Below are 24,462 nucleotides of genomic sequence, written 5' to 3'. Positions count from 1 at the left end.
TATCCTTGAACTACACATGAACATGAGAATTAGTGAGATTCTTTATCACTCAACTCAATCCCTTGCAGCAACTCAAAAGACTGTATTTCACATGGGTCCACAGTACAGAAGAGAAATACTTGGAATTAGGATAGACTTCAGCTTCAGACTGATACCTGTTATTTAAGAGTTTACCTGTGAGCTGATGTCCAAACCCTGAAGTCTATAGAGGTCTAATAATACAGTCACTGATCACATCTAAATTTAGTCTCAAGAATTGTCACATATTGTAGGAAGACACCAGTGGCAGGTGAAACAAAAAGTGAATGTTAGGTTCTGTTCTGAAAAACTTGTTAGGTTAGAATTCTCAGATGATCTTGGGTGGACTCCATTGTATTATGGAATGGAAAAAAATTTAGAAAAAAAGAATGCTATTCCAGGTTTGTCTGCTTCAGAGGAAACCACTTCATTAGTATCTGGTTACTGTTTTAATCCTGTGTGGGTGGGAAAAACATACTAAGTGGCTCACTAGTAGCCCAAATCTTCATACCAAAAGTCTTCAGCTGCAATTCTGAAGCTTCTCTATTCTACCATACAATTGCTTCTCTTTTCCTATTTGTCTATTTTAACTAATAAACAAAAAAACACTACTGCTACTTTCAAAGGCTATTCCAGAACTTCATTCCTTTGCTTGCTAATCAAAGGAATTCTAATCAGTCCTCTCTCAAAATCTTTCTTTCTAATCGAAGCTAAAGTTGTTTACAACAATTTAAGTGTTTTGGTCTCATGTTGCTTTTTAAGTAATTTTCTTTTCTCAGTATTTACTTCCTCTGCCCTGCTACTTTGTATGGGTAAACAGCAGTGGCAATTCCAAAAATAACCCATCTCTAGTAATTTAGTCATGGATGCCTTCACAAGCATCTTAGGAGCTCTTCTCAGAATCTCTTCCAATTGAAGCCAACATCTTTTTGTTATCACTGCCCAGAGTGCACATTACATTGTAAGTTACATGACTTTGCAGGTTAAAGATTTCATATGCTGACATTGTAAATCATCTTATCCCTCTTTGGTGATGTGGTCCTTACATGTAGTGACAGTACTTCCTACATTACATCTACAAATGCAGATACCAGGTCTTTTCATCAGGGTCACAAAACAGTATCTTAAATTTGATTGATTCCAGTGTGCATCCTAGAGTAATAACTTTTCACATCCATTTAAGTTAAAAACAATTCTGTGGGAAAGATGAAATTTCTGCTTGCAGCAAAGAATGTTGGAGACTGATGTCCTTTTGGGGGAATCATAGTGCAAAGTCTGCAAAAGTTTCCTGAAGTACAATTAGTTGCTAGAAAACAAAAGTTACCAAGAAGTTAGTAAGCTGAGCTTCCAGAGGTGCACCTTTTCTGATGAAACCACCAACAGCAGCATCATGCCTAAGACAAATTCTTGTTCAGCAGGAACTGAACTAAGGTTGTTAAACTTGGTTAACAAAATTGTTTTGGTCTGTAGTTGTTTTGAGTGAGATTTGTACCAGTAAACCAAAGATAGTTTATTGAACAACTGTACTTTCGCATTTTGAATTTCTGCTATCAAATGGGTAACAGTGGATTGGAAATGTTTTACTGGTAGGGTAATGGTGTGAATTGGTGTAGTTGAGTTAGTCTTACAACTTTGGGGCTTGTAAGAGATACAGGAGTGCTGGAGCAGTTCAGCAAAATAATTCTGTAATAACTAGTGAATAGAGTTATACATCTGTACAGGGAAGGTTTTTATATTTTTCAACTGAAAGCAGAATATCTTGAGTTTTCAGTTTCTAAAAAGTTTTATCAATCTGGCATAGGAACATGCATTTACGTCTAGAGCAAATAAATGTAAGCAAGAACCTGTCTTCACAACGTTGCTTTGTTTTACAGCAGCAAATACAAGGTGCAAGCTGCAATTATGTTAGTTCCTGTTATTCCATATTTTAGATTAATTGTTTACACTCATTTTAAGAAATAGCAGTCTGTCTTCATAGAGACCCCTCTGATGTTTTGAGTTGTAAGCCATAAGAAAATTTTGTCTTAGATAGTTATTATACCTAAAAAAAGACTGCTATATCTTGCCACTATAAATACACAGTGCTTGCTCTAAACATACAATCATTCTTCAAGCTGCTAGGCCAGGAAAGGGTTACTAACTACATTTTCTTAACTGATGTGGAAGTGCTCTACCAATGTAATTTACAGGGGAGAAGCATGTCATAGCTAGTGGAGGAGGACATTTTAATCACTTTAATGGTGTTACATGTAGAGTTAATGACTCCCTTTGAGTGTATTTAAAAAAAGTCATATACTGCTACTTTTGCACCTGATTAATGTTGTGCTTTTGCATATATTTTCAAATATAATAAATCTGGATACAATGGTATGGCATACATACTCACTTTAATAAGTTCAAAATTATCCTTGAAAATAGGGGAGGGGATTGTTCTTTTGTTTCTAAATCAGTGAGCAATTTCTCATGTCGCTGATTTGAGAGAAGATGGAAGATACAAGTAGCACAAATAGTAGCTGAGTACTTGTGGGAAAAGGTTGCATTTCTACTTACTGAATAAAATTTCAGTGCTTTTCCTGAGAGACTGAATAATGTTATAAATTGTGTATCAGTGGAGTTCCCTTTCTATCACTGAACACGTTTTCCACAGACATCCAGCCTTCATGACTTGCTTTGCTAGACAGAAGAATTGCATTTGAAACCTGTTTTACTATGCAGTTTCCCTGTCTGTATGTAAACCTCCCCCAGGATTTCTGTGTTTTTGAAGAACAGAGAAGTTCTGCAGGGAATAGTGCATTGTCTGTTGGGTGGCTGCTCTGCTTGGCTCAGCTTTGGTGTGTGTACATCAGTCAGTACTGACATGTTTTTGTTTTTCTTCTTTTAATTTTTGGTTATGTATATGGACCAAAAAACTCCTTTCACAAGATAAATATCTGGACTAACAGTGCTCAAAAAGTACAGAAATCATACAAACTGGTGGCTTTCATTAAAAGAACAACTTCCTATTTCGGGGGGGAGGAGGCAGAAAAAGATAATGCTAGTGTCGTGTGGAGAGAAGTTCTCTGCTGCTGGCTGCCGCTGTGTTAGTGACCTAGTTGGCAATAATATTTGGTTGACAGTATTTTTTCTTGGAGAAATTAATGTTTTTACACAATAGCAGATAGATGACCGTGTCCTGATCATCATAGAAAAATTATTTTTGTCTTTGAAGATATTCTTCAGTATTTTTGATGCGGTATCTGAAGCTGTAGTGTCCATACTTGCTTTAGGCCTCAACTTAGGACTTACAAACAAAATTCAGGAACAAGGGACCCAGACAATTAGGACCCTGTGCTTGTAGACCGTAGGAAGTGTGAAAGTGACTGACCTGCAAGGTTTTGAGGGGTGTTTGAAATAACTGGAGAAAGATTTCTGCTGGACTGGCAACTCTAAGTTTGGTACAGTTTGCCAGAGAAAATAATGTGTCCAGTTTGTTTCAAATGAAGTTGTACTGCCTTTTATTAAGCTTCCACAGAGAATTATGCTTCATGATCAGCAGGCAGCTCTAATTTTGAAATGTTGATGAATGTTATGTTTCATTTTCCAGCAAAGACTGTTTTCACAATGACTGTCAGACTTGCTTTTCCTGGCTGTCTTGTTCTATAAAGAAAAAGTATTTTTTGTCCATACCCAAAATAGAATTTAGAAAATTGTAGCAACTAAGTTTGTCATAAATGATCCATTATTATTTTTGGATCTTAACTCTCATTTGGGAAGAAAAGTTGTGCAGTTTTGAGTCTGTGTTTGCTTCTATTCTAAGGATAATAAGAATTTAATTTGTCTCTCCAGAAGCGGAATGAATTTCAGGTAATCCGTGTCAGTATCTTTCTGCTTTTCTAAGTTGATACAGGTAGATGTTGAAGGATGTTGTAAAGGCATTATCAGTTCCTGCTTTTCCATGAGAGTGTAGGTGTCTCAGATTCTGCCATGCTGTTTTGTGGTCTTGCTGTCTTGCTTCTGCATTTCTAGTGGAACTCAGCTTTTTATCTGGCATTTGACATTGCAGGGGAGAGAGATGAGGTGGTTAGTGCATGGTGGTCTCTATAGTGGCCCTTTGAACTGTATGGCTGCAAAATGGAGGCCAGAAAGTATGAAAACTCTTCAGTTGTTACTACTAATTTTTGATGTAACTGTTTGCTGTATCGACATGTTTTCTAAAACATTGGAGAGGATTTAATAAAATACCAGTTTGAGGTTAGTATCCGAACTTGCAAGCACCAATATAAATATATTTTCTTTCTTACCGTTTCATCAGACAACATGACAATTTCTATTACCTTTTTTTTAATGTATTTAAGAAACTATTTGAAAGAAATATTACTTTCAGGAATAAGATATATTTATTTCAGAATGACCTGCTGGGTACATGTCTCTTGAAAATCCCTTTGGTATGATAGAAAAGTATGACAGCTTAAAACTTGTGAAACATTAGTCTGTGTGTTAAGGTCTTGGTATGCTGCATCAGCCTATACAAGGCTATACAGGCTATACATTAATAGGATGGCAGTGTAACAGGACTGTTAACTAAGAATAGTTTTGTTTTATGAATAAAAAAATAAATTTAACATTTTGAAGTTAGTCATGAAATGGAAATTCAGATGTTTACATTGTATAGGTGAAACAGTTGTTATTGTTCTGAATTTATCATTTTATGCATTGTATTGTTTCTTGTCCTTTGTTCCTGATTGCTAGGAATGTTCTGGGCAATGTTAGGAAAGTTTATTTTCATTAAATGAACTGCACTAGGGGTTATAATCTGAAATACTGAAGTCAGTGAGATAAGAATAGACATTGAATACTTTGTAATAGTAGAGTAATTTGACTGTGATTATTGATAATATATGGCTGGGAATTTTTTTCTCCTTTTGATGAAAAAACAAAATTGTGGATATTATAGTATATTCATTTATATTATCAAATATTATATAGCTTTAATTTTAGAATTCTTTATGGGTTTGTATATTCTTTTGGTTTAGTGGTCTGATAATATTAATGCTTGATTTCACTTTTTGCCTAATTAGATGTGCAGCTTTGACAAACGACATTCTGCTTCTCACTGGCCAGTTCTCCTGACCTTGTCATTATTACTGATGGGTACAAGTTGCTGCTTCAGGCAAAATAAGCAGTTGTGCATTTTAGGGGCTTTATGATTTTGCTACTTACTCTTTTCTTCTTCCCAGAGCAGTAAAAACTGGAGGGCAGCAGTTGACTTGTGTGGGCGGCTTCTAACTGCCCATGGTCAAGGCTATAAAAAAAGTGGACAGCCTGCTAACCATACAACAGATTCTTTACAGGTATGTTTACAGATACACCCTTGTCACTGTTTTCCAACAATATTCACAGTGGCAGTTTTTTTAACATGATCAAACTTCTTTTCCTAATTGTAACCTGAAAACTGAGCTTACTTAAACATTGTAGTAAGTCACTTTCTCTGTTTGCTTAAGGAAAGTAGGTCTTCATTTAAAACAAACTTATTTTTTTAAGTAGAATTCGATCTTGATTGTATGCCTTTAAAGGTAATCACACTAGCAAAATGAAATGTTTTACTGTCTTGAAAGACTCTCTGTGCTAGAGTTCATAGAACTATCTAGACTGTGAACTTTGTAGTAAGATTTCAAATGGGAGAATGTGTTTCATGTTAATAAGAAAGTAAGAACCCAATTTAATAAAATATTACAAGTGGTTCAGATGTAACCCAGATGAAAACTGATGGTTTTGGCCCTAGTAACTATAAAGCTCATGGAATTTCACCAAAATCCTAAGAGATTTTAAGAATAGCATAAAATTGGAAAAACAATTAATATATCAGATTGATAATTCATACATGCTAACTCAGGTTAAAGAGAGATGTTCTGATTTTGAAGCAGGCTAGTTTTTAAACTTCATCTTCAAAATCTCACTATCTTTACAAACAATTAAACCATCAGTCCTCTGTGTTTTGTTTTAATGATCTGATGAAAAGTATTTTGTGAAAGAGTATGTAAATATAAATCCCTGTTCTTTTCAGTGAGTAACATAGAAACTCTTTACTCAGCTTTTATCAGAAGAACTTAGAAAGTTGAAATTGTATTTGGATGTGGCTTGTGATTGAACCTAATAACAGACTTTCCCCCTTTTTTTTATATGTATTGATTTTTAGCTGTGGTTTGTGAGACTAGCACTGCTGGTAAAACTGAATCTATTCCAAAATGCAGAAATGGAATTTGAACAATTTGGAAATTTAGACCAGCCTGATCTTTATTATGAATATTACCCTCACGTATACCCTGGACGAAAAGGTAAAACACTTGATTTATAAAATGCTTTTTATTTTTGCTGATTTTACTGGTCATTATAAAATATTAGTTGGATTCAGTTTTTTTTAATCCTAAAGCATTGGTGAACTTTGGATTATGTTGGTTTTGTTTTGTTTGTTTTTCCCAGAGGAACATGATTGATTACTACATTAAAGTATTGTTCACATTATGGAGATTGCAATAAGGAGTAACACGAAGTAAAACAATATAGGTAGGCAGAGTATTTCATGATGCTGCTATAGAGGAATGTTTTTGACAAGTAAATATAATAGTTTAGATCTATAGTATTGAAATTAAAACCCACCAAGCTTAAATATTATGTTTTAGCCAGAAACAAGCTGTAAAAGGTGATGAGAGAGTTTATGGAAACAGAATCTATATGCTTTTCCTCTTGCCATCATCCAGGTACTGTCAGTATGCTATTTTTAACCCTTGCATGCCCATGAAGACAGGTACTAATGCAGATGTTATTTCCTGGTTCCTAAGATTAAAAGAAGAAATTTAGAGCTAATTTAATAATTCTCCTTAATTTAAGAAATGGTTGAATGTAATATTATTTGCTTAATAATTGAAAGTAAATAAAAACAGAACTTTACTGTGGATCTCATTGTTGAAGAGGAAAAAAACCGCCACCAGCCTAAATTCTTTATAAGCAGTTTATCTCGAGTTACAGATGCACTATTTCCACTACTCCAAATAGCCCATAGATTAACCACATAGTTCCTCTACTCAGGGTATCCTAGTCCTCTAGAAGCCCAGGTTTGAAAAATTGCTAGTTTTAAGAGCAATTTCACTCCCGTTCAGGCTATTTTGAAATTTTATTTTTTCTAAATCTGTTATTTAGAAAAAATAACTCTTTGGTACAAGTACACTGTTGAGTGTTCTTAATGTTCTTGGGCTTTCATATTTGAACCACAGTGTATAATACAACGTTTGTAAGAAACAGTTGTTATAGCCAGTGCCACTGAAAAATTATAGTCCATTTTACATGAGATGCTGGTAGTCTTGATGGGGTAACATAGAAGGTACTGAGATTTTGGGGTTGCTGAGGAAGGGAAGTTGGTGTCAGAAAGTTTGGGATTTTTTTACAGAAGGTAAATGATGCAAAGGATCAGTTGTGGCCCATCAAGGCCAATGTGGACTGCCTAGAACAAGTCCCTCTGACATAACTCATCGTCTTTCAAGCAATCACTGGCAATCCACTGAGAAGGAACTGTGTAATTTTCAAGAGTGAGAGAGGTCTTGGTCATCAGATTGCACAGCTCCTTGAATCTGGTTATCTTTGGGCAACTCTGCACTTGATGCAGTGCTGCACAGGATTAGTCTTTCCCAGGCCATATGTATGTTTCCACATCTTTTTCAATATTAAAAATAAGTTCTTTTTGTCAAAGAAAAATCCTTGCAGGTCATGTCAATATTTGAGGTGCTTGAGTCCTCGTGCCACAGATCATACAAATAGCAGCAGCTCTGGATAGTCTGGCTGACTGCTGCAGGCACCTGTTCTGGGACTGAGCTTTGAATCCAAACTGTTCTTGCAACAACCACTCAACCACTGTGACTATTTCATACAAATGATGAGGGTATCGATGAGGTATTCGCGGGGATGTAGGAGAAAACAAGCACTTCTTTTCTGGCTGACATTTAACTACACTATGCTGGATTATGGACAAAGAAATCTGGTATAAATGCATCATTAACTGGCTAATTTAAATAAAAAATATAGATAAATCATTCATAAATCTATTAGTATGAATCCACAATACACTGCTGTTTGTAATTTTGCATATAATTTTGTGGTGTAACAAGCATAAAAGAAAAGGTTTTGTTTCAACATTTTAGTTTTGATTTATGGTATATAAATGGAGTAAGCACTTAAAAATCAATTTAAGAAATGAGAGTATAGATATAAATAATGTACACATTAATTGTAATACATACAATATTTTGCATAATTTCTTTGTATTCAAAATATAATAAAAAATGTAATAAATTAGAAAGTTTTCTGGGTTTTATGTTTGAAGTAGGGAAAGCTTTGAACTTCTTACAGCAGTGAGAATAGTCCCTCATCCAATAATCTCGGAGAAATGTACCTCGAAGAATTTAAGTTACGAGTAACTCTATGAGGAGTGGAAGATTTTTTTCCATTAATTTTACTTAACATGGCCAACACGTTCCTCCTAATTTCCTTCTAAAGTTCTTTCCCTTTTCGCTGCACTACTAATCTCCGTTTCATCCTCATATTTTGTATGGCATTTGCAGCCATGCTGTGCATGGATCCCATTACTGTTGTTTTCTTCATGGCTGTAAAATCTAGTCTTTCTGAATTCTTCCTTTCCTGGCTTCTACGTGCTCTTTCTTCAGTCATCTCCATTGCTTGTAGGTGTGCAGCCTGTCGGGGAGCGTAGTCGGGGATCCTCGTATCACTCAGTGGAATAAGTTAAGTCACTCTTAGATCATTCCTGTTTGATATGGGGCAGAGCAAACCATTTCCATTTTCTAGTAAAATCTTAAAATTATTCAGTTATATATCTATTTCTTTTAAATTCATCTGTGTAAAGAAGCTAAAAAGTATGATTTTATATATCATTTTTTTTGTTTTTTAATAGATAGGTCCTTAGGTCAGGAACTCGTTGTACTCTGTGGGGTATATAAGGCTGAATTTTTGTCATTGTTCTCATGACTAATGAATTTCAGGGGGGTTTTTTTAGGGGTTTGACTTTGTATTTACACAGTCTGACCCACTTCTATTCATATAATTTGTTTCTGTGTTCCTCGTGATATTTAATGAACTCTCATATGATAGATTTCCTAACCTGGTAATGCCTATGTGTTTCTGAACAAGTGAGAGCCAACAATTAAAATGGAACATTAAAATGCTATTTCATGCTTTTATGAGATAATTTGGTCTTGTTTCTGGTTAGTAGATCAGGAAGTTACAGAAAAGTTAGTACTACCAAGATCAGTGTTCTAAAGCTACAAAACTCAAGAACAATTTATTTTGTATTACAAAGAAAAGAAACTTGCATAAGTAAAAATTGGACTTTCATTCCCTGACCAGAGGTTTATATAACATGGGGTGGATTTTATTTTTCTTTTCTTCTTTTCATTCTCCCTGTGAAGAGAGAGCATAATCTGTATTCCTCTGAATGAAAACAGTCTCTGTTCCCTGGTGGAAATTGCCTAAGTGAGGAACATGTCATTAAATATCTAGTTGTATGTGTTCTAGAAACTGGTTTCATACTGTACACCTTCCCATGAACTCTGCGACTAATTCTAGGACAAGTTGTTTTGAAGTGTGAGTGTGTTGCAACTCTAGGGATACACTAGTGTGTACTACAATAGGCTGACACTTTTGGATGGATAGTGACAGTTTAAAAAAATAATATATAATATATAAAAATATATATATTTCTATCAAAATAGTGTGACTCTAGACATCATAACTACTGCTTTAGCATATTTTACTAGGTCTGTATTACTTTTATGACTTTACTACTACCCCTTGTAGTTAGATGTTTTATTAGAAATACATGAAAAAATGGATTGAAAAAATAGTTGTCTAAGATTTCATTTTTTATGTGTCCTTATTTACTCAAGTAGTGCTCTTAATTTGTTTATTTTATTCAGTTTTGAAATTCAGATCCTCCTAAAGGAATCGTATCATATGTGGTTTAGAACTGTCATTCAAGCCCATATTGTAAACAGGTTTTCAGTGCTGACATCTAAGGTGAACTGTAATAAATTATTATTGTTATTACATTTAATAACCTTATAAAACAGAAAAATATGTAATGAGAAACTTGTTTTATGTCTAACGCAGAGATACTGTGTTAACAAGGGAAACACATGGAATTATATCTCTAATACCCACAAAAGACATTTTGCAGACCCCTGCACTGTGTGTAGTGCAGAGGACTGTGTACAGCTCCAAGGCCTACCTGCTCTCAGAAACTTGGTCCTGTTTCTGAATGTCAGCCTATGCCATAAGTAAGGCCAGACTTGGACTGGGGAAATTATCTCCTGTGTATGAGGCCTCTATGGTGCTGTCTGGCCATTTTGAGTTTACTGTCTTCCTTTCTTCTTCTCTCTTACTTGTCTATGCTAGTAGGAGGCAGCCTGGCTGAAACTTCCTTTTTTTTTTTTTATCCATGGGGTTTGATGATGCTGTAAGTGAAATACCGTTTTTTTCAGCCATATCAGGTTTTGGTCAGTGGGAGAACTGTAGCAGAATGGGAAGTGGTGTGGGGAAAAAAGAAGAATAATTGTGGTAGGTGAAGAGACAAGAGGGAATAATCAATGTAAAAACAAAGATAAGAGGAGAAATGCACAGACTAAAGAAACTATGGCATACAGAATGCTCCTGTCCATTAATAATGTCCGATTTTTTGCCCTTCACTTCCTTCTTCCATTTATCATTGCAGACCTTAAAATTTTGCAGGAAAGCAGAAGAAAAAAGTTACTCCCATCACCGTTACACGTGGCACTAGTTTTCTCATGTGTTAACACAAATGGTGCCTGACATTAACACTCTCACATCAGACTGATTCAGTCTTGGCAGTTGCTTGGGAGAGTTCTTCATTCAGGCTCATTTTGGCAGTAAAAAAACATATTAAAGCCTCCAGTGGAACTGGTTTGCCCATTATTTTCTTTACATTACTGTGTATATCTCTGTTGTGTCTTTAAATACACTCTCCATTCATTTGCTTCAGAGCTACCTTCTATCTGTGAAATCAGGTAATAGGACTTGAATAAATACCACTCAAGTGTTGTGGTTCCAGTTGGTTATTCAGACTACTAAGATGTGCAAATACAATTTTTTCAGAAATAATGTAGATATTTTAGTTAAGAAATGTATTATAATTTTAAGGGGGGGTAGAGTGCTGATGAAGTACTCAGTTGAGCTTTCTTTCCCAAGGCTACATAATCTCATTGTAGACAGTACGAGCTTAATATAGGATTTCTTAATACTATGAGTAAGTAGATAATTTCTAAATTCTGCTTACTGCATCTATCAGTAGATAAGATGTAACGTGATCTCTTTGAGGTGGGCCAGTTGTTGTAGGGTTTTTCTGTATTCTTTCTCTTATGTTTTTCTTGTTTCAGTGCAAGTAACTCCAAACTACTGAAAAAGTAATTTTGAAATCTTTCAAAACCAGCTCTAGATTCAGAGTACCTGTGTTCTTAGGTCACTTGCAGTTAAATTGTAAAAAATATGCAAACATGAAAGTTCAGATAAAATTTTCAAAATGTTTTCCTTAAGTGGGTACAAACATTTAGGCTCCTATCTCTTCTTCAGTCTCTCTGGATTGAAAAGAATAAACAAAAACTTGGAAACTAGTCTGGAAACTAGTGGATTTTTAAGTATACTTCTAATTGCTAGTCAGCAAGGCTAGGATTCAAACTTACTACATTATCCCTCTTAAAAATCTTATAAATTATACACATATGCTTTTGGTAAATATATGTGTGAATATAAAGGCAAGGATATACATCTCTGTGTGTATATGTATGTATAAAGCAGAATATTTTTCTGGAACTAGATTTTCTGTATTTCTCTTTTACCCAGTGAAGGAAGGATTTTTCTTTTTTTTTCTTTCATTATTGTCATAAGATCCCACTTTATACTTGTAGTAATTGGTATCTGCCCTTCTGCTGCTCTTTAGTATTTGAGATTTGTTGAATAAGCTGTAGAAGTCAGATCAGAAAGCATTTCTGGTTACTGGGTTTGCAACAATAAAATATGAAGATACAATGGCTGGCCATTGGAATCCTCTCTTTTCTGCTCTAAAAGGGCTGCAGATGAGGGCTGCATTTTAAATTTGATTGACATGGGGTGGTGTTTGTGTTTTGACAGTTATGAAAATGTGCAGCTGTTCATAAAGAAATAGAAATTGAAATCTGTGGTCTTAGGAAATTAACCTGATCTTACTATTTATTCCATCTGTTCCCATGCTTTCACAGTATCCATTTTTCTTTCAGCAGACCTTTTTTTACTCTTTAGTTTTGCCTTTTGTATGCTGATAATACATATATGTATAAGAATAAGTAATTCATACAAAAGTGACAATCAAAAATCATATTCTTGGAAAAAAATTCTTCAGTGTATTTAAAAGTGATATCTAAGAAAATTGTCTTAAAATTAAAACCATTTTCCATTATAAATTTTTTATAGCTTATTATGAAACCCCTGAAGAGGAGCAACAGAGGTCAACTGTAAAACATCAAGCTAGAATAAGACCTATTTAATTTAAAATTTCAATACATGCCTGTAATTGTAGGGTGTTGCCTTTTGTTGAAATTACCTTAGCTTAGCTGACATGGTTTCACTGCGTAAGAGGGCATTATTGTAGAAATCTGAAGCATGAAGTAGAGAGCAAAATGCATTCTCCTGTGCTCCTAAGCAAACATTTTAATCACAGGATATACTATTTGTTTTAAATACTTCCTTGACATGTTGCCCTGTTAAATTCAGTACTGAGTGAAATATAATAGAGTATGTGGATTTAATTCCAAATAGTTTTGCAAAAGACAGCATGCAATTAATTCAGAGTTTGTATAAAATTTTCTTATCCCTAGTATAGGAACCTGTTACAAATAAATATGTCTTGCCCTCTGTGCTTTAAGTATGTGGCCTAACAGTAAGCGAACAGACAATGTAATGTAATTTTTAGTCTGACAAGCACGTATATTTTTGTTACAGCTGAGTGTTCATGTAGTTAATTTTACTTTTTTGTTTTGTCCCCCCCAGTGTAACCATGTTCATTGAGGGAAGTATAGGTTTTTCCCCTACTAATCTGTTTTTATCGTTAAGTTTTGTACTCCAAATTCTGCAACCTGCCTTTCAGACCTTCCTTACACTATTATTATTGACCTACTAGAGTCAACAGATGTCATTTACCTCCTCCCAGTTGTTTTCTTGTTAACCTAAACAATGTAAAATGAAAATTACAGTGTTTTCTAAAATCTCAGGCACATCATTGTAAAGTCTCAACTCTTGCCAGTTTTTACACAGCTCTTAATCAGGAGTTACAGAATTATTCTTGTGAACAGATCTCTTCATGTGCATTTTCAATACTGCCATGTAGGTCTTTCTGAGAAGTGTATGTAAAATGTATTAGCACTTTATATAAGTAGCACTCATTGAAAACTTTACCAAATCTAAATAAATTTATGGCCATTTTTTTATCCAGAAAGTCAGTTTATTAGTGAAGGAAATTAATTAGATATATTATGCACACCTCATATCATTTAACTAAAGAGAAGTTTACTTGTAGACAGGAACATATTTTTTATAAGCACAGTATTTAAGGTCTGTATTTGGATGAGTGGCTTGAATAAGTGCTGCTAGTTTTTTATGAGCAATTTGCTCATCTGATTTGACCTACGGTTACACAATACTGTTTACATGGACTGGTAAGAAAGTTTGTAGGAGAGCATGTGTGTAGTTTTGTGCTTTCTTCAAAAAAAAAATCTCCTATTCAGAAGGATTCCAAGGAAACTGAGGAAGAGGGCAGAAACAGTATTTCTGATATTTTAAATAAAGTTATCAGCCTGTTTAATAAGCAGTAAGTAACAGAAATCCACTAGATGGATTTGCTGGATATTTACAGTAAAATTTCTTCTATTTATTTCATGAGTTTTAAAAAGAAATAGAAGAAATAGATGCTAGAGTTTTAAATCCTCCTGTGTGAAATTGTAGTACAAATTCTGGTTTGACAAGTCTTTCTTCTGACTGTCCTTACACCCTGGGCCAGCTTCCATCTAGTTTTGTTTGCGAGATCGGTCATCAGACTTGATATAACACTGAGGATCACACTGGAATGTTTTTGGTCACAAACCATGAAGGAAATGCTAAGTGGTTGAGAAATAATACATCAGTAGAGTATATTTTGAAGTAATATAGTTCTAAATGCCTGTTACAACTGAGGTCTTAGTTGTGATAGGATATAAATCAGATTCTTATGGAGTCTAAGTTGACCTGGAGTCACATTCATCATTCTGACATCCTCTGACACCACTTCTGATGATGTAGATTGCTAATGGTTCTTCTTTCCCCTGACATGGATCTTAGTAGCATGGCTTCATTCAACAATACATAAGATATTTACAAAATATGCAGTCCCAAAAAAGTGTTCTACAAAACATTGTATAAATTTTATAAAAATCTGTAATGTGAGATGTTCCCTCTCTCTTTCATTAAATACCTGTCATGTACTTGTACACTGAGCTGTTCTGGTACCAATCCAGATTTTCTGTATGATTGTTAATTGACTTGACCTTTTGCTGCATTTTACAAGAGGATGTAATGATACAAACTTGTTCAGAATTGACAATGCTGCAACACAGTTGTTAACCAAAATGTTGCTAAAACTCTAGATTCCTTTTTTTTTTACCTTTTTCTCACTAATCCCATTGAGTGCAGCAGAATGTTCATCAACAGTAAATTAAGACTACTTTCTCGAAAAAGAACAGTACCAAGCTAGCTGGTTTTAGGCAGAGCACTTTTTTTGGCAGAATTACTCTTGCATGGTGGAGTTGCAACTTGGTTGCCACAGGGGTGGTAGAGGTACAACCAGCTGGAGTTCACATTTGGTGAACTAAGTTTGCAGTACAGCTCACGACGTGTCTACAAAGCAATTTTTCTGTGGTGTTCTGGCACGGAACTTACTCTTAAATTATTTTCACCTTGCTTTTCATTGCTGTTCACCCCCTACATTGACTGTGTATCTTCACTTGTGTCGTGTTAGGTACTAGTCAGGATATACATAAAATATTTCATATATTTTGTTACTGATTGAATAAACTCTTACACTTCTCTTAATAGAATTTTAAAGGCAGTTTTGTTTTCCTAATATCTATTCTACGTATGATGGTGCTTTAAGCTGATGTGTGTGTCCATTACAGGAACACAGCAGTCACGGAAACCATGGGGAATAGTTATCATTGGGAAAAGAGAATTTATGTAGATGTAAGTGGCTTACTCTGAAGGTCATAATTAGTGAGTTTTGTGATTAAAATTTTGTCAACCTTTAAAAAAATGTCTTGAGGCAGTGACTCATTCTATATAGCATTTACCTCTTTGACATACAAGCCTGTTAAGAGCAGGTGCAAAAATGTTTTTAGAAGGCGCTTGAGTCCTGCTTTTGAGAAAAGATGAGGCAAGAGGTGACTTCAAAGGGAAATCCCCTGAGAATATGTCTAAAGTAAGCAAATGTATATATTAAAATATTAGAACTGTAGCACAGTATGTTGCAAGGCCTACTTCTCCTTTTTCCAGGTCTGATTTGGTTTCAATAGTTTAGTTTAAGTTCATTATTGTTGTCTGTGTATCAGGATTACACACTTATCTGAAAGCAAGGTGTTGCACACACTAGAGTTCTGTTAAGCTCCTTAAACTGCCCTTGAAGTCAGCCGGGATGCTGATAAACTCAGAAAATTGGGTCTTTGGCAAATGTTGTAATAATAATAAAGATAAAAGTAAGCTAATGTGAAAATTAAGACATTTTTCTCCCCACATATTGCTTAAATTTCTTTCCCTATTCTTTGATGTTGTGAATGAACCAGAAAATACACAAAAATGTGCCAAGTGGTTTTGTATGCCCTGATTATATAACTCACTCACAAGCATACTTTTAAGGCTAGTAATTTTGTATTATTTCTTTTGCATTGATTGTAAAATATATATAATTATTAAATGTTAGTAGTAATGTTGAGTAAACTTCATTTTTGTTTATCCTTTGTTTTAATTAGTTTATAAAAATCTTTTATGAAACATTATACTTCCTTGCACAGCCTTGTTTTTGAAAATCTGAAGTAGGTGCACCTGCTTCTTGCCTTCGTGATTATGGTTACATTTGTTTGCCTATTTAAAACATTTTACAACATGTCACAAAGTATGAGAAAAAGTTTCCTATTTTCTCATCTTTCACATCTTTCATCTGGAGAAGAAAAAGATAGATAGGCAAAATGGACTTTATGACATACACTAGTGAGAAATACCTTGTTTAATGTAGGCAAATCACTAACTGATCATTATAACAAACACACTTAACAAAATTAATTGTGTTTCTAGGTTCCATGGTTCCTTTCTCCATGCGGATTCTACATGCTGAACTTCCTCAGTACCTTGGTAATCCTCAAGAATCACTTGACAGACTTCATAGTATGAAGATAATCTGCGCCAAGGTAACAGCATCTCTATGCGCTAACATTTCTTAATGTTTAAGAAATAAATTTTGTTGTCCTTAAAAAGAACATTAAGTTTCAATGATGACTTGTTTTACTCCCATCTTGATGCAAATATGGAGCTCGCTATTAAAAGTAATGAAGTGCCTCTTTCCTTTTAGGAGACATCCTTCTCTACTCTGTGGTAGCTCTGACTCAAATGAGTAGAACAGGGGACAACTTTTGTGCTTTTGCCAGACAAGATGTGGAGGACAGTGAGCAGATGTGTTAAAGGGCGAGTAGAGGAGATTTCTTTCCTTCACTCAGCTGCATCCAGCTGAAAACAGTTGTTAGTGACCTTGATCCTTTGGAAATAGTCTTGATTTTTCAGAAATCGCCCAAATAGCTGGATTTGGAAACAACAGTCATTTGGGAATATAAGTACAACCAGCTGAGTTTGTTTTGGGGGGTTTGGTTTGGTTTGTCAAGTAGTATAATACAAAATTATGGCCCGAATTATAACATGGGATTTGTTGGTGCTGGAATTGGAGTCATGGGGTTGTGAGCACTAACTTTTTCCTCTAAAACCAACATGCTGACAGTAAGCATTTGTCCTTAAATGTTTTTTACATCTTTTCCGGGCAGTCTAATGCACCAGTGATTATGAATTGTTACCATGTGATAAAGTCTAGAGGAAATGCAACATTATTGCTTTATCTGTGACACTTGAAAGTTCAAAACTATATAAGATAAATACATGCAATTTATTTTCAGTATTCCATGGAAGTTTCCTATATTTACTCCTTAAATAACTTGGATAAGAGAAGTGAAGGGAAATGAAAATTGCCAATTATGTAGTTATATGGCCTTACATATATGAAATCAGCTTCCTTCTAGCCCAGCAATGGCTAGGATAACCAAATGTTTACAGTAAAAAGTCCAGTTCTTTGTATTATGAGAGGAAAAATGAATGGTTTAGGTAATAAGAAGTGAATATGGCATTTGTTACAAAGTTGGAAAGAATTGATTTGGAAACAGCTGAGATGTATCTAATTTGGCCAAGAAGTGCTACTTCTCAGCACTTCATAAATACAGTTACCTGTTGATGACCATCTCATAATATTCCTGGCAGGCTGTTCACTCCAGCCGTTTTCTTTATAAAAGGTCCTCAGTTTGAAGTAATTCTGTTCTTCTGGGAAATGCTATATGCCTCTGTTGCAGGATTTCCTGGTGCTTCTACCATCATTTGCCTACCCTGGTCTGGAGCTGATCAGCTGTTTCATATCTTTGTTTTATGCAATCTAGTGTTAAGTGCTGTGTTGTGTGCCCTCAATCATGAAGGTGCCACTAGATTCCAAAAACTGGACTTGTTTCTAAGTTCCTTCTTCTTGTAACAAAGAGAGAAAACTGTATGAATGTGAATGAGGGAGCAATTGCTGAGCAAAGGTGTTCATCAGCCATCTGGCAAACTATTGAAATGGCCACATCTCAGTTACAGTGTGATCAGCCATGATTCTCCATAGATTAGAGATTGTTGGTAAATAGAGAAGTGAAAGGAAAGGAAATTAACTCCCTCCCTCCTCCCCCCCCACTCCTTTATAAGACCTTTAAGTCATCTACAACCCTGCGTGTCTGCCTCTGCTCTTTTCCTTTAAGTGCATATCCTTAGAACCTATCCAGTGTACCAAGGAAGCTTTTAAACTATAATACAAGATTTTGTTTGAATATGAACTTGGCTGATTATTTGTTTAAGTAAGGGAAATTAGATATGCTGGAGAAGATGAAATAGAAATAAAAACAAATTACAAATTATTATATACATATTTCCCTCCCTGCTAAGTTCTTGAAGACGGATCTGTTTACTCCTGTTCTCACTCCATCCACTGCTAGTTACCTAGGTCACTACAAATTATCCCTTTTGCCCTTGGGGGAAGCTTTTTGAGTCTGACTATATGTCTTCTGTAAGCTCTTCTGAGTAGTCCCCTGTTCTCTGCACTTGATGTTGGTTCACAGATTGTCACCTCTTTGTCTCTGCCTTCCTGTGTCTGAGTTTGCAAAGTTTCTCCCAGGGTGGTGTGTTCAATTGCAGCAAGAAAAAGAATGATCTCCCTTTGGTTCTTTCACCTTCCACTAGAGTTAGGATATGGTAGCCAGGACAAGCCATTGTCTCTGCTGATGGATGCTCCTTTTTAAAGTGCAGTACACAACTACAAAAAAATAAAACACACCATCCTTCTCAGAGAAGTACTTCTGATCTGTTATTCTAGACACCTCATTGCAGATTACTTCATTTGTTTGCATTCAATTAAATACTTTGTCTTTTGGAGCAATTCTAAGACTACAAGAGTATGAAAAAGGACAGCTTGTATACCTAACTCTGTTTTTAAAAGACAGTTGTAAATTGGTGATAATTTAACCATTTGAAGTTAGGGTTGGCTGACATGTTTTGATTTTTGTATGGAACACTATTTGTCCAACAATCTCAATCTCAATTGGACCATTCAAGAATAACATTTATAATGCTTATAAAAACCCAAGGCAAAACCAAGAAAATAACATAAAGGATGTACACACATTAGTCTTAATATTTCTATGTGACACTTGGGAACCATTTGGGTTATAACAGAATTAATTGGGGAGCTTTCAACCAAAAGCCTCTAGTGTTTTACTTCCCTATTTTAAAAAGTGGAAAAATAATCTTTGGTCACCCGTATTTACAGAAGGGCATAGGAATAGTCATTATGTAAATGAGATGAACTTGGAGTCATAAAAGCTAGAAGAAAGAAAAGACCTATTAGCTCACCTAGTCTGTCTCTTTGCAATGCAAGGTTGTTTTCTAGTTTTTAATGAGCCAGCCTATGGAGCTGAGGCCACATCCCCTGGGAGGCTATTCCAGGGTAATGCTAATGCATTCTGATCATAAGAAAATTTGTCTTTATATTTCGTGTCTGTTCCTTAATGGAACTATGGGATTTCTTCCTATCCAATACTTGCTTTTAATCTGCTTAATTCCTTCTTGCTTTTTGTTGTATATATTCTACAGACACTTGTCAACTTTAGATTAGCTATTCCAGTTAAAGATGTAATCATATTTATTTTGGTTACTTGGTCATTTCAGCCCCCATCTACTTACATACTTCTGGTACCTGAAAGCAGGATTGGAAGTTGGGTGCAAATCATTTTCTATGTATATATTTTTCCACATATCTGTATATATTTTCCTGTGATGATGGTTTTACTTTTTCCAGTATTCCTGCAAATTTCTAATCAAGATCTGGTTAGATATTTTACATCTTTGTCTATAGGTACGACATTTGGGAAATAAATTATCTGTAGTGCCAAATGGGTGTTATAGCTTGGGGGAGGAATCCCATGAAATTGTTACTGCCTCTGTTATTGCTGGTCTTCCCAACATGAACTGCCTCAATGAGTTGTTGCCTCTGTAAGTCTGCGTTGAAATAAATGGTCTCTGAACAGGCAGGCAGTAAGATTAACAATAGCAATTTAAATCACAAAAGGGTTTGTTCTTTTCAAGTGTTCATTTAAAAACATAGGCATGATCACTTTAGTGCTCATAATAGTGAGGACTTGCTACAAAATGCTTACCTGGAGACCAAAATGTGAAAAGAACAACAGTTGGGCTTAACCTAAACTCTTCTCTTGTTTGTGCTACCCTTCCTAGATGTTTGAGGGAGAGCTCCTGGAAATGCTCACATCTCATAGTATAATGTATTTCACTTTTAAACTGTAATCCTTCAGGTGCCAGAGCCATACTGGGCTCTTCTACCAGGTGGGTGGAACAGTGGCAAATGGGTTAACAGTCCTGCTTCCTAAAAAAGCCTCTGCCAATTGTTACCTCTGCAAAACTTGTCAAAAATACTTTGTGCCATTTCTCCATCAGCCACTCTGTAGTTCCACCACTCTCATTCATGAGGAGTTATGTTCCTCCCTGGCCCTTCCATACACACTCTTCATATCTCCTAAGCTTCCATTTTACTTCCAAATCAGTGAACTTTCAGCCTCTTAGCTACTGATGATTTTGGGGTTTCATTTTCATTCAGCTTCCAGTTCTGGCTCAGTTTCTTAGGTGACATAAGTATTCTGTTTGTCGTATGTCATTTAAGTCTAGAGGGTATTTGTCTTGACACCTTGTTTGGAAAGTTTGTGGAAACTACAATGATCCTGTACCAGTCTGAGTACTCAAAAAGCCGGAATTCCAGAAGCACCAAGTAAGGCTATTTTGACTAAAAAGGTAGTGCTGATGAAAAGTTGTGGAAGAAGGAATAAGGTATTAACAAGAGATACATAAGAGTAGCAAACTAGGGATGCAAATGGTGGTATGAATAGATTAGTAATTCAAGCATACAGGCAATAGATAGGGAATGAAACAGAAGACTCAATGAAGTTATACTAGCCAGTGAAACTAATGATTGTGCATTTATAAATATTCAAAACAAGAAAAAGCATAGATCATATGTAAAACTCATGAAGTAAATTATAGAAGTGTTCAATCATATTTTTGTTTATAATAGGAACATGGGTGGTTAGAGCTATCTCATTGATATTGCTATAATATAGTTTACCAGCTAAATATTTCATATCAAACTAACTGCAATAGCTTACACAGAGGAATGTTGGAATCATTAATGTTACTATTAAGCAATTCTTGGAAAACTGGGGAAATGCCCAGATACTGGAAAACTGCAGATGATGTTCTTATACTTAAGAAGGGCAAAAGAGATAAACCCAGGGAATAAAACAATTAGCCTCAAATCAGCACCAAGCTCTGTTTTAATTACGTTAAGTTGAGGTGAGGGCTAGATATTCCCAAGTAATGTCACAGAATGGTTAATGCAATACTCTAATTTTATGCGAATATCTAATTCTTTCCTTTTTGATTATGTTAGTGAGTACGTTTTTAGAGAAACTTGTCTTTTTAAACAAGACAACCTGTCTCCTTGATGAAGGCCCTTTGTTATGTTTATACCATTTCAAGAGTAGGAACTTTGAGCCTTATTGAGACTGAGAAACCATCACTAGATATTTTGTAGGGGAAGAGAAAGATCATGGGGTTTAGACCACAGAAAATAGGTTATAAAGTGGTTTGGATTTGTGGGAGAGAAGAAATTTTTTTCTCTGACAAGATGCCTTATTGTACAGTAGGCATTTAACACTGAAATGTGCCCCTTTTGTTTCTAAGTGATTTCTAGGTGGCAACACTGCTTTTGAAAGTGGGACTGAGAGTCAGTCCTGCAGCCATGCCACTGCCATCTCATAAATTGCCACCTATCAGCTAAGCTGCAGTATCTAATGGTATATGCTCATAGTCTCTCAAAATCTGAGATAAGGCAGTTCAGTCAGCTCTTTGTGAACAAAGTTTACAATAAATCATACTACCTTGTGTTTGTCATGGGCTAACAGTTCTTATTAGCCTGGCTCAGCTGGCAGGTGGTAACTGCTCTGCTTTCATTGTGTCTCTTCTTGCTCCTTAGTTCCTTGTAGCTAAATTTATGGCATCTAACTTCAAGATTTCATTCTAGTCTGTGAAAAGAGCTTGGTATCTCATAGGGCAATTTCTTCCAGCTTTAAGATGTCTAAAATTGGTGGCATGAGCTGGTGGTAATGGTTATCTTCACTGGCGGTAGAAGGCACCAACACACCTTCTGAGACCAGATTAATTCTACCTGCCTTTGTTTTGGAGGATTTCCTGCAATGGTTTCTAAGTGTTCCCTTATGAAGCACTGAGCACAATAGGAAAGCTTTGTTGGTGTAGGAAAAGACGTTTCCGTTTTATACTGACAGAAGCCAAAAGCTCTCTGTCTGGAAGTGCAGTCAATCCCCAGAAGAGGCAGTACCCTGTAGGTATTTCCCTCACTGGCAGACCACAGCAGCTGGTTAAAGAGCAAGTGACCTTAATGTTTTTTGAAGGAAATCTCAAGCACTGTTTTACAACCAAAGTTATAAATCTGTAACAGGAAAAGTGGGGTGATCTGTGGGAACCGAAAAACAAATTTGGAGAAACTGTAATGGCATTAGGAAAAGCAAAGTTGACTTGCATTTCAAGTGGAGCCTTGCATGCATATTTTGAAAGTGCTTAAGACACAAGCTTCATTAAATATATGTTTTCATTCTTCCAGTGAAACAACAAATGTTTCATTCACTCAACAATTTACATGATTTAAAATCTATGAAAAATAAAAAGAAGCAATAAACCCCAAAGTTTGAGAAGGAAATTGCAGTAAGAACCAAGAGGAATACTTCAATAAAGACAAAAATATGGAACTAGAGCCCATACTTAGGGTGGGGGAGTCAGGAGGCAGTGGCTTTCTGTGAAAAAAATCAGTTTAACTTGTGTTGTGTCATTAACATCCATTCTCTGGTGGAGCATATTTCATATTTTACTTAACAAAATGTGAATGTCCCTAGAGTGTGCTGACATTTAATGTTCTGTAAGTATCATAAGCCCGAATTCTAACATCCTTCTACTGTACAATGGCTTTCTTACTTTGTGCACTTGATCTTGCTATGGTAATAACTAGTAATCTTGAACTGTACCTAGGTGAAACATTCCTGCATGAATTGGTTTACATGTAGTTTGTCAATTGTAGATAATTTGCATTAAATATATAGTGCTGTTTAAACTCTTGTCGGTTACTTTAAAAAATTTACTACAGATATTAGAAAATTTGGAACAAGGCTTAGCTGAAGATGGAAGTATGACTAACATTACACAGGAGAACAGACAAGGTAGGTATTCTTTAAACATTTTTTTCACAGACAGTGTGTTTTTATTGCTTGCCTAAGTATGCCAGAAATTTTCACAAGACTGCCCCAGAGTGGTTAAAACAGTATTTTTGTAATCTCATAGTCTACTCAGCCCCCAAAATGATACACTTTGTACTTTTATTTGCTGGAATTAATTTTACAGTTTTGCCCTTGATCCAACTGACGCACTAAATCAATTCCTTTTCCTACTTAGAAGAAACAAAGAACATGTCTGCTCTCCTTTAGTGATGAATATATAAGTGTACTGCTGTTGCAGCTAGATGGACGTTTCATCTTAAGCCTTGTCTGACCAACTCCTCTCGATCCTTATGTCTGACACCCACTCAGTTTTTTCAGATTGAACTGCCATCATACCATGGCTACGCTGGCCTGGGGTGCTGCTGCATAGATGGCCTAGTCTCACTGTAACTGCATGGTGCTTAGACTCCTGAAGTCCCTAGAAAACACCTAAGGCACTAGAAAACTATTTAGATTATGTTGAGCTACATCATCATTTTCATGATTTTGTGTCCAATTATGTTTTCTCCTATTCCTTCTATCTTAGTTGCGTAGCTTCAATAGTATAGGGTACATTACTGCATAAAAAAGGGTGAGCAGGACAAAGTAGTTGTCCTGCATTTTTTTTTTAAACGGAAGAAGTCATTTGAGTATACTTGACAATTGTACAAGAGGTTACATTTCAGACATTCCTATGGATTATATGGACCCCTCATAGTGCCTGGCAAGTTCAAAACATCACACCAGAAAAACAAAAACCTTTTAGCTTCAGCTAACAGTCTAAGGAATGTTACCAACTTCTTTCCGGGATAACATTCACATGGAGCCTGTGGGAAGTAAAAGTCTGGCTCTGAGATAGGAAGAAGCCAAGCAGAGTTAGTACCAGAGTAAAAAAATGATTATAAAAAATTCCTTAAAACAATGTCTCTATAGAAGGGTGCAGACCTGTGTAAACTATTCTTCTGCCTGGTCTTCATTTTGACTGGATGTAAAAACAGCTTGAATGTTTTACTGTACTTGACTTAATACACCTTCTATATGTCCTAAGAATATTAACACATGAGTAGCATATATTACAAAAATGTTTGCAGATACAGTTGAATACATTTACTATTCTTCTCAAAAGGGTTAGGAGAAAGGGAAAGAATCTGACGTTGAAGATTTA

At 35.5% G+C, this 24,462-nt stretch overlaps 1 protein-coding gene across 1 annotated transcript in view; it reads left to right on the top strand.

Annotated features, from left to right (window-relative positions):
• The window catches only part of TRAPPC12 (trafficking protein particle complex 12), a 49,046-nt gene that overhangs the window by 7,231 nt on the left and 17,353 nt on the right, over nt 1–24,462 (top strand). The window contains exons 4-7 of the mRNA XM_017838460.1: nt 5,235–5,348; nt 6,194–6,332; nt 16,423–16,535; nt 23,189–23,261. Of these exons, the coding sequence (XP_017693949.1) occupies nt 5,235–5,348; nt 6,194–6,332; nt 16,423–16,535; nt 23,189–23,261 (439 nt within the window). The remainder of the gene's footprint in view (nt 1–5,234; nt 5,349–6,193; nt 6,333–16,422; nt 16,536–23,188; nt 23,262–24,462) is intronic.

This window comes from Lepidothrix coronata, unplaced genomic scaffold, assembly GCF_001604755.1.
Source record: "Lepidothrix coronata isolate B3197 unplaced genomic scaffold, Lepidothrix_coronata-1.0 Scaffold342, whole genome shotgun sequence".
Classification (NCBI taxonomy): domain Eukaryota; kingdom Metazoa; phylum Chordata; class Aves; order Passeriformes; family Pipridae; genus Lepidothrix; species Lepidothrix coronata.
This window is presented reverse-complemented; position numbering and strand designations above follow the sequence as displayed.